This window comes from Stegodyphus dumicola, chromosome 7 (assembly GCF_044657685.1).
Source record: "Stegodyphus dumicola isolate Sdum_Otavi_A_Nest chromosome 7, ASM4465768v1".
Taxonomy (NCBI): domain Eukaryota; kingdom Metazoa; phylum Arthropoda; class Arachnida; order Araneae; family Eresidae; genus Stegodyphus; species Stegodyphus dumicola.
Genome location: NC_140774.1, coordinates 189581180 through 189594387, shown reverse-complemented (window position 1 = coordinate 189594387; position 13208 = coordinate 189581180). Strand labels below are relative to the sequence as shown.

The following is a 13208-nucleotide window of genomic DNA, read 5'->3' as shown; positions in this document are numbered from 1 at the left end:
CGTCCATTATTTGTTTCATGGTGTTCTATTTTATGCCTTAATTTTTTGTTTACTTTTTTTCGACTTGTAAGTTGGCCCTGTCATGAAAAAACTAAATATAAGTCCCAACTAAGAACATATAGTGAATTTGAGTTCAGAAAGCAGGTGTATCAGGTGAAGAACATCGGTAAAACAAAAAGACGAAAGTAAAAGTCAAGTGAATACATTGAACTGCGGTGCTTAACCACCAGGGTGCCTGGGCGCCATAGCCCTACCCCTCATCGAATAACATGATAAAAGTTTCGAATTATGAGAAATATAACTGAATGTGCTAAATAATTAAATGAGTAAGAGTTTAAATTCATAATTTAAGTACCTAATTACTAATGCATACATAATTAACTATTTTTTAACAACTATTTCACAGAAGAATACATGTACACACAAGAGAAACAAAATACGAAGTGCGACGCCTTAGTGCCACTAGTAAAAACAAAATGCAATCAGGAGGAAAAAACACAATATACAATAAAGTATCTGAGCAACAATTTGCATAACACATATACAAAATTACATATTACTAACATTTAGGATTGCCCTTGGGCGTTTACTGAAATTGGGGTCCCTAGTATCATAACAATAGTTATGATACTAGGGACAGGATTGTCATACTAGGATACTAACTAGGATACTAACTAGGATTGATACTAGGGATACTAACACAGGATTGTCCAGAAGTTCCTGTTTATCATAAAATGCCCTAGATAGACGGCAATAAAAATCACAAAGATCCTCTATTCTTAACTCTTTACGAATTTGGCTATTCCGAACGTACCAGGGGGCATTACATATCATACGCAATACCCCGTTTTGGGCAGCTTTTAACTGCCTTCTCAAACATTTGCACGAGTATGTCCAGACGAGGCATGCATAGCTAAGAATTGGACGCAACATGTTTTTGTAAATGAGCAACTTATTATCAATAGATAGAACACTGTTTCGAGCAATTAAGGGAAAGAGTGAAGCTTTACTAGCTCGAAACTTCCTGAGAATATGTGTAACGTGTGGTAAAAGTCAAGTGCCCGCCATCAGTCGACGAATAAGGTCATTTTCTGAGCGAAGGTCTAAATTAATGAACTGAAGAATCTAGTATGAATATGCCCCAACACGTAAACATATAAGTAAATGTATGTTGCTCTTAAAATTAACACTAGTGTTAAGAACCGATAATTAAATTACTCGGTTTCTGCTAATGACAACAGCGTGGAGGGATGCGAGAAATGCAGTTTTAATTTTGGCCGAAGAGACGAAGGATAGAGAACTTGCAATTATATATAGATTAGCTTAATTGCAGTTCCAAGCTCTATGTGCGACGTTATAGATTAGCTAAATTGCAGTTCCAAGCTCTATGTGTGGCGTTAGAGTCTCCACGTGATTATTAAGAAAGAAAAACATTTCAGATCTCGTGGTGTTTGGGCAAGTATCATTAGATAGTTGCAAATCAATCAAGGATATATTCCAGAAAAAGGAAATTTCATAATGGTTGCTCACGTCTTTCAGCCATTTCTAATTGAAAGGAATTTAACGACGTTTTCGAGGAAAATGAAGAAATTTTCAAACTGCAAATATCAAAATACAATTCTTCATCCATTAAATTAGTAGTATTTATCATATTTATTACGTAACTATCAAAATGTATTTATTTTAGGGTGCAATTACAATTATACGAGTTTTCGGATACCTCTTTTGGCAAAAGGAAACTTGAATGTTACAGTAAAATTTTTGATTGTGGCAACTATGCGCATCTGTAGTATGGCGAACCTAACGAAAGCAGACGATATTAATTTTTTAATAAATGATGTTCCTGAACTTACTGAGGATGAAAAAATTACGCTCATTAATGCAATGAAAACAGCACAAGTAAATTCTGTTTGTCTTTTATATGATTGTGTTTCTTTTGCTATAACTCCTTATTGTATTTTAAATCACGGACATCTCTTGTTCATTTTTATCATTGGTAAAACATGATCAAATGACAGAATGTTGATTATTTTGAATCCTATTATCATACAAGATAAGGCGGTGATTCTGATCCTTGTCGTTTTATCAGAGTGCATTTCGTAAATGTTGTCTTTGTTAGCAGATTCGTATTCCACAAAGGATTATGAACATAAATATTAATTTCTCAAAGTCCCCTTTTCCGCAAAGAAAACTGATTTTTAAATTTGAAGTGGAGAAGTAATTGGGAATGAGTAATGAATGATAGTCATCCTCTTGGAATAAATGTAGTGTTTTTTATCAAAATTTTTGTTTATGTGAAATTTGTAGGACTATTTCTTGTTTAATAGGAATTATTTCTCTGACGTAAGGCCATTTATATTTTACTTAATTCGTGAAAACTAATTACAGGTTAAGATTACGTCTAGCATTTTGGAATTTTTTTTTTTTTAAAATACTTATTAACTCTAGGTTATTAGCTCTTAGGTTTGAAAACTTTCTTTGCAAAAGACCTTTAATAACTATGAGGAAAGTGTGCTGATTTATTAACTAAACTGTTATATAAAAATGTATTAAATAACTTATCAGAATCAAGTTAATGAATTTTTAACCAATTTAATTATAATAATTTATTAAACTGAAATCATTAGGATTACTAGTTTTCTTGTGATGTAATTTCCAAAACACACTTTCTCAGAAGTACTTATTGTGTTCGCTAATTACATTGTGGCTTCTGAAAAATTGCATATTTAAAAGTATATTTTAAAATATAAAATTCAGAAGATATCTCTTGGTATAATTTTAGGTAACACGAAACCATTACAAAAAAATCTTTTAATGAAATGTTTGTTTATTTCAGATTTCTGAAGTTTAGTATTTTAATTTTTCTTCCATTTAAACTAGAAATGTAAAGTATTAGATGGAGTATTTTTTTAATACAGCCATGCTTTTTTATTACAGAAAAGTCTCTTTTTAAAAATAAATGAATAATTAGCATTATGGCATAGCATGTATACTGCATTGATATGTGATGTTTTGAAAGAGCTACATTGCAGTTTATAATTGTTATAAGTACTAAAAATATTTTTTTTTTTTTTTTTTTTTTTTTTTTTTTTTTTTTTGCAGCAAAGATAGAACTGGTGATAGAAATCTGTATGTATTTCAATAATAATATAGATTAAAAAAATAAATGTTAAGTTATAATAATGTGTCATGATCACTAGATTATATAGTCTATAAGTTGCTTGGTATAATTAAACGTATTTTGAATCGGAATTTTTTCAAATATTTGATTGATGTCTAAGTTATCAAAGATTAAAATGCTGAAAGCTAAATTCTAATTAATAGATTATTAAGTGTTATTTTGAAAACTAAGTTTTCAATTCTATTGATATTATTTTGAATCGGCTAATTTGAAAACAGTAATGTAATTTTATTATTATTGCATTATTTAATGTGATTTTACAACTCATGCCATCATGAAAAACATGAACTATGATAAATAAACGTCTGTAACAGAAGATAAAATGATTCTTGTTTGCTTTGTGAATGAGTATAAAAACAATATTGGGTGCTACTTTGGTAGACGGTTGCACGGATTTTTGGCGATTTACGTTGGCCAAATTGTTGGCGCGATTTTTACAAACGTCAGCCATCTTGAAAAACGCTGTTTTTACGCATAGTAAAGTATTCGAAACTTAAAAAATAAATAAATAAATATCGTTAAAAGCAATGGATTAATTTTTTGTTGAAAATGTCATTTTTTAAGATGGCAGGCAAGTGTAAATAAATACATTTACTATGAGTATAAAATACTAAAGTAAGGTTATTATTACTTTCATATAGCAAAGAAGAGAATAAAAACACCACTATAAAAACATTGAGCCAACGTTTAATTAGATTAAAATATTACTGAAATTGAACATCGAATTCAAAACCATCATACCAACATTTAAAAGAATTAGAATATTATTAAATTCAAATACTTTAAAATACGTTATATAGAATATAATTAACATTAAAACATATGGACAATAATTATCTCAGCAATTTCTGAAAATAGTGTATTAATTTTTTTAACAAAAATTGAAGTATACAATTATAAAATAAAAGAAAAATATGTACTTACATTTTTTTGAGTGTTTAACCTGCTGCTTATTGATAAGTAGCACAATAAAAAATCAGAATCATAATTTAGATAACATCTTTGAAGACATCTTTGAAGGAATTCGAAGATATAAATTAAATTTTAAAACGGTGCGGAAATGCATAAATTGTCAGTAACCAATCAGGGAGCTGATTACAGCTCGTTAATGCACAAATATTCTATAACCAATCAGAGAGCTTATTACATCACGGCTAGAATTAAAATTATTTAAAAATTCATACATAATAAAATCATTTTTTTAAAAAATGCAAAATTTAATTGTATTTTAATATTTAAGAGCCATAAATAATGTTTAAAACATTAGATTAAATTTATACATATTAAAACGAATTACTTTCAAAGTAAGGCGATGTCATTGATTACATCATCCACAACATAAAATTTCATAAAATATGATAAACAATAAAATTTTTATTTCAAATAAAAATGCAAAATTAAATTGATTTTTAATATTTAAAAGCCATAAATAATATTTTAAACATGGAATTTATGCACAATAAAACGCATTATTTTTTAAATAAAATGACAACAAAGTATCGGTTACCATAAATAACTTATCCAGCAATGGGTTTACCATAAGTTGTATTACTCGCCAAAGGAAAATCGCCAAAAAATCGCCAAAATCCGTGCAACCGTCTACCAAAGTAGCACCCAATATTGCCGAAATTTCATTTTACTTACATTAAGTAGTTAATCATATTATTTGTATTAGATTTTTTAGGATTTGTAAAGATTACATGTACAGGTATTTAATTATGATAAAATAAGTAGTTTATCTGGATTTCATTTAATTAATTAAATGACTTTTATATAATGAAAATTTAGTATTTTATTAAGAATTCTAGGTAATAAAATATATTCTTAAACTAAAGAGTGTATAGTGGTTATGCAATGAAATCTATGCTTAAAACAATTTTATGAGTAGTATCTATAAAACCCAGATGGGAAGAGTATAAATCTTTTTGGTACTATTCCGTTTTGAGGACCGTAAAAAAATTGCAGCAAAAATGTATGCGCAAAAGGGCCAAATCTAGCAAACGCGCACATTTAACAGCGCGCCAAATCTAGCGTACGCGTTGATTTCAGATGTTGTATGTTTAGATAGTTCTATATTTCTTAAGACGCCATTGAAATACTAGTTTAATTTTTTAATTCTTTTTTGATATCCTATGGATTTAACAATTTGGAAATTTCCCATGGCGAAAAGTCTGCAATAGAATTTTTTCAAAGACAAGGCATCATTCATTATAGAAAATTATGTTTGAGCAACCAACGAGATGAAAGTATGCTTTAACGATGACTTGGTAGAAATAATAATAATAATCTGAAATAATTATTTACTCTTATGCTTCCATTCAGTTATGTTTAGCCTTTTTTATATATTAAATTATAATAATAAAAAGTATTATATGAAAATAACCTTTCATCTAAATTAAAACATCAATCTTGGATAGTTATTTACTATTATACTTCTTTCTTGCGTTAGGGTTGCAGAAATTATTTTTAGCAGCACTGGCATCAACAATAGTTTGGCGATTTTTTACAGTCCTCAAAACAGAATACTAGTACCTCTTTTAGATATGTAACTGAAACTAACATTTTAAATGCTTACTATAAATAAAAAAATTCCACTTTGCAAAATAATTGTAATGTGTTAGTAAATCACAGTTAACTCAAATTCACAGCTAATTTGGTGACAGTTAAAAATCACAAAAAAGAGGAATAACCCATTTTTGTAATTAACCCTCCGGGTGGCACAACATTTTGGATCTGTCATAAAGACCTGTATTTAAACATCCTTTATTAGATGAATTTATATATTTACGTATTTTAATCTCTATTTTCATAAACTTACATTCATTAAGATGACATTTATATTATTAACCCCTTCTTGATCGGATTTTTTTCAAATTTCTGACCTCCCAAAAACACGCTCATGCACAAAATGTCAAAAAGACTGAGATGCTCTGCTAAGTAGAATAAAAATCAGCGAGACATGACTTACTATCAGTCTTACCTTGTAAAATGCATGTAGTAAAAGTCTTTGGGGCAAGAAAATAATTCTAATACCATATTAAAAGCAAACATGGAAACTGGCTAGCCGCAAAATGTTTGAGAGGAGTAAATAAAACTTGCTAATAAGCTGGCACTAATTTAGCATTTAAAAAAATAGTGTTCATAATAATAAAGAAGTATCCAAAAATATTATTAACTGCTGTATTTTCAGGCAGTTTAATATGGAAAATGAGTTCATTTTGTTACATAAATTAAATCAATATTCAAAGTTCTCTCTCAAGTGTATGAATACTGCGGAGGGGGGGGACATTTCTATATCTCCCGTTCTACTGGGCCAATTGACGGAATTCAACTTGGATATGTATTTGACTTATCTACGACTTAAATTATGCCAAAGTGCTGAGTTTTGTAAAAATCGCATGAGTATTTTTTTTTTTTTTAAATTAGCTCTCAAAATTTTAGCACCTCAACGTTAATTGAATTTGGTATATATTTATTAATATCTCTTGTTTTTATTAAACTTACTTAGTTCTTTCTTCCAGAATTTGAAACTTAGGCTTAATCCAACTATAATTCGTACATTTTCTATTATATACTTTAAAAATTTGTATTTTAAAATAAATTTTTAAAGCATTTTTGTATTAGAATCTATAAAATTTTTAACATTCTCTTTAAGTAGATGTATTTCTAAACATATCTGCAAAAACTTAGAGTTTTTTTATTCAAAATTTCCTAAGATATATGTGAATTTACATTTTGGCCCGTTTTGAAATTTGGTGTATTTAATATAAGCAATAATAATGAAATTGTGGTTAATGCACTTTGTTAAAATTATTTGAAAGAATGAATGGTGGAGGTTTTTTCCTTTTGTGCATCAATGAAAAAAAAAAAAAAAAAGGAAAGCAAGTATCTGACTATAAATTAAGAATTCCGCCAAGTGAATTTTTCTTTGTGCAAACTGAAAAAATACGCCAAGATAAATTTTAAAATTTCTACATAAATTTCTCACCAAAAATTAAAAAAATTAATATCTAGGCATAATTTGAGTTCTAGAATCAAAATATGGAAAAAAAATTATATGTTTTTTCAGAAGAAGTCCGATTTTGTGTTAAAATATAAAATACCTATGTTAGAATAATACTACAGTCAAAAGTCGTTAATTCGGACACCCATAATCCGGACCTCAAAGCTACAAACTTTCTGCACATGCGTCGCTTTGACGCATGCGCATAGGCGTTTACGCGTGCGCGTAAGACCTTTACGACTGCGCATATTGTCTGCGCATGCACATTTAATGTATAACGAATGGTATAAGCTAAAATTATCTAATTATCTATTTCAGTTAATGTTGCAGATTGCGTTGTTCCTTAATCTTTGAATTGGATCTGACTTATTATTTTTGGTGACTGTTAGAGCAATTTTATAAAAGTAAGCTTGAACTTTCGATTATGTCAAATAGAATTTCAGATGCTGAAGCTCCCAAAGGATCTGCAAAGCGAAAGTATGTTTCGATGCCCATCAAAAAAAAAGTGGAATTGCTGCAAAAAATGGATAAAGGCATATCTGTCTCAAAATTATGCGAGGAGTATAACATTGGAAAGTCAACTGTATATGACATAAACAAAAAAAAAAAAAACAAAAAAAAAAAAAAAAAGGAACTTTTTGATTTTTTTGTGGATTTCGACACCCCACTTTCAATGAATAACAGAAAAATTGTTTGTTATGCTAAAAGTGAGAATCATGACAAAGTGATGACTGAATGGTTCAGACAGCGTCGCAGCGAGGGCATGCCATTGACGGTTCCAATGGTAATGGCTCAAGCCCAAATATTTCATGAAGAAATGAACTTAAATGGAGAGTGCACATATTCGACAGGTTGGTTAACCAAATTTAAAAATCGGCATGGTATAAGACAATTAAAAATTTCAGGTGAAAAATCTTCAGCTGATACTGAAGCTGCTGAACAATTTGCAGATTAATTCATTGAATTCATTACTAGTTAACAATTATCTGCAGAACAAATTTACAATGCTGATGAAACTAATCTTTTCTGGCAATATGTACTGCGAAATACCTTGGCAACCTCTACAGAAAAGGCTCCAACTGGTGTCAAAGATTCCAAAGTGAGACTAACAATTTTAGCATGCACAAATGCTGCAGGAACGCACAAGTGCAAACTTTTCGTAATCGGAAAACATGCACGACCTCAAGTGTTTAAAGAGTAACGATTTTCCCTGTTATATATCGTACAAATAAAGGAGCGTGGATGACACAAGTGTTGATGAATGATTGGTTTGAAAATCATTTTATACCCGAGGCTCGGCGACATTTGAATTCGGGTGGTTTACCTGATGACTCAGAAATAGTCCTGATTGTTGATAACTGTTTGGCGCATACTTCACTTAAAATTTTAGTGAAAGATAATGGATCCGTAATCTTCCCTCCAAATTGTACGTCTATCATTCAGCCTATGGATATGGGAATAGTGCACCCTCTGAAATGCAAATATAAAGCAGCATTTTTAAAATCTGTGTTAAATTTCTTGAACAGTGGCAAAACTATTCAAGAATTATTGAAATTGTTAAATTAATAAGCATAAAATATTAATAATAATATAATTAATAAGCATAAAATCTGCCGTGTGGAGCATCGCAAGATCGTGGGAGGATGTGTCTCCAGGTGCGTTAAAAAATGCTTGGCATAATTTATGGCCATCTACCATATTTCATGGTGAGGAGGATGAAGATGATAGCTGCGAATTTGAAGGTTTTCGGACATCGCAAACTAAAGGTGAAATTTCTCAGTTATTGGATTTTGTAAAGAAATGTGAAGAAGCGGTAATAAATGAAGATGATATAAGAGAAGTTTTTCATTGTGACAACAATGGCTCAATCATCAATCAATTAACGGACAGCAAAATCTGTAGTATGGTTCTAGATCCAGAAAGTATCGCTTCCGATAGTGAAGAAAGTGACACCGAGGTTATTGAAACGAAACAATTTCGATTGACAAATTAGTCAGTATTCTCGACACCGCAATTATAGGACTTGAACAGCGGAACTTTGTAACTGAACAAGAAATTATGTCTGTTTATAGAATTAAAGAGAGTGTATTATCACATAAAATGAAGCAACTTAAACAACTTACATTGAAAGAAATGTTTAATAAAGTAAACAAATAAATATTAAGCTTTTTTTTTTTTTTTTTTTTTTGTAAATTTTGATACCCTTTAGATCATAATTGTTCTTTATTTCATAAATTACGGTTTCATATTTTTAATTTCTGCATGCCATCTTACCAGATTTAAACTGATGATCTATAATCCGGAATCGCCGAAGTCCCGACGAGTCCGAATTAACAACTTTTGACTGTATTATCATTAGCTCTTACTGTTGTTAGCTCGTGCATCCACTTTTTTTTACATTTTCTGTAAACAGTTTTATTTTATGCTAATGATGTGTGATAGTAATTTTTTTCATCGTTCCCAATAAACAAACTTATTTTTTTTAAGACAGGGTCCAATTAATCTGCAACTTGATTAATATGTATTTTGATAATTTAAGAACTGACTATATTTTTATGCTTATGTGCTACATTCTGAGAGATAATCAAGAATGACCCGAGTCTTTTCTATACCTATTTCTAATATAATTCAAACCTTGTAATAACAAATTAAGGTAACAACCAGAAAGGAAAAAAACATAATTGCTGGTTTGGGCAATTCTAATATAATTTAAACCTTTTGCTGATAGTAACAGCTTTGAAAGAAATAAAAAAATGCTGGTTTTGATGACTGTTATTTCTGTTTTCATACACTCTATGTGTATTTAAGATATCCAGATTCGAGTCCCGTCACATTTTTCTCGTCTGTCAGCATCAAAAACCCTATTGACTCTACAGTGGCATTCGAACTAGAAGGTGGTGGACAGTAATTTGTTACCACCAGGATTTGTTTGTTGAGCAGTCTGTTTTTAAATTGTACTTCAAATACAGTCAAAAGTCTTTAATCCGGACTTGTCGGGACTTCGGCGATTCCGGATTATCGATTTTTCCGGATTATAAATCATCAGTTTAAATCTGGTTAGATGGCATGCAGAAATTATAAAATTATAAATATGAAACCGTAATTTATGAAATAAAGAACAATTATGATCTAAAGGGTATCAAAATTTACAAAAATAAAAGTTTAATATTTATTTGTTTACTTTATTAAACATTTCTTTCAATGTAAGTTGTTTAAGTTGCTTCGTTTTATGTGATAATACTTTCTCTTTAATTCTATAAACAGACATAATTTCTTGTTCAGTTACAAAGTTCCGCTGTTCAAGTCCTATAATTGCTGTGTCGAGAATACCGACTAATTTGTCAATCGAAATTTTTTCGTTTTCAATAACCTCTGTGTCACTTTCTTCACTATCGGAAGCAAATTATAATGACAAGGAATTTGATTTAAATCATATCAAAGACGGAGTACATCGAGATGAAATACTACATTTAGTAAGGAATTATAAGCGAAATTAAATAAAAACATCTGCCCTGAAGATAAGAATAGTGCTGACAGATCAACTTCCAATTCATTGCACGCTGCGATGTCCCCCCTCCCCCACGGCAGAGCAGTGTGAAATTGATAAACAGATTTCGGAATGGTTAGAGAAACAAAGGATATGCCTTTATCCATTTTTTGCAGCCATTCCACTTTTGGTTTGATTGACATCGAAACATGCTTTTGCTTTGTAGATCCAGCTCCAGCATCGGAAATTCTTTTTGACATAAGCGAAAGTTCAAGCTTACTTTTATAAAATTGCTCTAACAGTCTGCAAGAAATAATAAGCCGGATCCAATTCGAAAATTAAGGAATAACGCAATCTGCAACATTAACTGAAATAGATAATTAGATAATTTTAGCTTAGCTTGTACCATCCATTATACATTAAATGTGCATGCATAAACGTATTATGCGCATGCGCACACGCATATGCACATGCATGAACGCATTATGTGTTGACGCATGCGCAGAAAGTTTGTAGCTTTGAGGTATAGATCATTCCGGATTATGGGTGTCTGGATTAACGACTTTTGACTGTATCATCAAATAGAAAGGTCATCTTAATAATAATAGTGTTTTCCCACCTGAATTGTTAACCATAAATGTAGAGGCTGAAATAGCCATCCTCAAAACTTTCAGCAACTTTAACGTAAAATCTGACTCTCAGGCAGCTATTTTGGCGATCCTTTTTCTGCCTCTCCAATATAAATTCTCTTCTTGCTTTAATTCCAACCTATAAAACTGAAATTTCATGCTATTTTTGTAATGATGGCACAAATGAATTAACCAAAGAAGCTCTTAATCAAGATGGTATTGAAATCATCCTTGGCCTCGTTCAGTTTCAAATACCAACTAAGATAACTTATTTCAAAATATTGGCAATATTTGTATGTCTGTATTGGCATTCATCGGTGCAGTAATAATTAATTTTTGCTTATAAGCTTATTCCATATGGTCAAATATATTTTGAAGCTGACAGTTCAATACATATGCGTGTGGACTTTTATTGCAAACTTTATAAATTGTAAGTGATTTCATAAGTTCATTGATATGTTTCAATAATCTTAGATTAAAATATCTGTTAAATGAAGTATTAAATTTATTGAAGATGCTCTTATCTCTGAGTGTTTTTGATGTTACTTAGTAAAATATATTTAAAAAATTTTTTTTCTCTTTATATTTAATTTTTGTTATTCACTTACAGCATTTCAGAAGTTTAGCTATTAAAAATTTTTTTAATTTGATAATTTTAATTAATTTGCATTGCTGGCAGTATTACTAAGCTGGCATTCTGCATGTTTACTGTAGTATTTTGTGTAGATCTTCTTTTTTGTTACAATCCCAGTTTCATTATCACCAAGAACATCGCCAATTTTAACTGAGAAAAAGTTACATAACAAACATGTTTACTTCTTGCATAACAGTTTGTGGCTGCCATATTTCCATAAATGCTTTTTATACAGTATCAGAAGCATTTTCTCGCTCCAAGGATTTTTGCTACATGAACTCTGCAATGTACTATTCAAGATAGTGGTGAACCATACTTTGAATAGAAATACAGTAGTAACACCTAATCTTTTCACAATAAGCAGATTATAAGTGACTGTGGTTTTTGATTTTTGGCCTTTTGGGTGATAGTTTGTGATATGCGTTGGTGATTTAGCATGGGGAACTGCTGTTGAAGTAACGGGGGGGGGGGCTAATATTAAGGGTGTTTCTTTCTCTTTTATAGACTGCAATAATCTTGAATCATGGAAGACCATTATATAAATTGATTATCTCCATCATTAATCTTTCCTCTGAGATGACTACCTCTAGAGAAGACCAAAGTCATCTGAAACCATGATAGTCATCTTAGAGGGGTATTAAATTTTATTTTAAAGTATGGTGTATACATAGACTCATTTATTATTGTTATTATATTTGAATGTAGAACCAGGAGTTTTTAATAAACATGTTCAGTATTATGCAATCTGTGCTATTGAAGACAAACAAAATAGTTCTGTAAAGTATACTTTTGCTTTTAAAGCTAATGTATTCTTATGAAAATGCACACTGAATAACTCATTGTATGATAATAAAATACTGGTGTACTGCTTTGAATTATATTTGTAGAAATTGTTGAGAACCATTTATTGTTTGTTCAGGCATTCCCAGATTCCTATAATTGTTGATAATCTTCAGAAAAACGTACAGCTAGAATTTGAAAGAATCTCTGCTTTCTTTTTTCCTTTTAAAATAACTAGAATTTTTATGTTAACGAGACATATAATTTTCCTACAACTACCTAGTTAGGATCACTCTTAACAGAAGTATTTTATAGGTATGACATAGTTCTCTATAACAGAAGGAGTAAAAGCTGGTTAAGGTGAATATATTCAATAGTTGAATATATTGAATTGAACAAACTTCAAAGTAGAACTGCATTTTAGAATAATGATACTGCAGTGTGATAAAGACTGCTGTAGTTTGTGAATCTTATGCAGGTATATCTGTGTTTTG

The 13208-nt window shown here is 30.2% G+C and overlaps 1 protein-coding gene across 5 annotated transcripts in view; it reads left to right on the top strand.

Annotated features, from left to right (window-relative positions):
* The first annotated feature begins 1769 nt into the window (after positions 1 to 1769).
* The window catches only part of LOC118204684 (oxysterol-binding protein-related protein 11-like), a 135636-nt gene continuing 124197 nt past the window's right edge, over positions 1770 to 13208 (top strand). For 2 of the 5 annotated variants that reach the window (XM_085821181.1, XM_085821180.1), the window contains exon 1: positions 2092 to 2343. Coding sequence is in view for 1 of the 5 variants with exons in the window: in XM_085821178.1 (XP_085677304.1) it covers positions 1777 to 1899 (123 nt within the window). In the remaining 4 variants the exon portion in view is untranslated. Of the gene's footprint in view, positions 1900 to 2091; positions 2344 to 3102; positions 3130 to 13208 lie in introns of those variants that run through there. The other 3 variants (XM_085821182.1, XM_085821178.1, XM_085821179.1) reach the window with 3 other exon arrangements.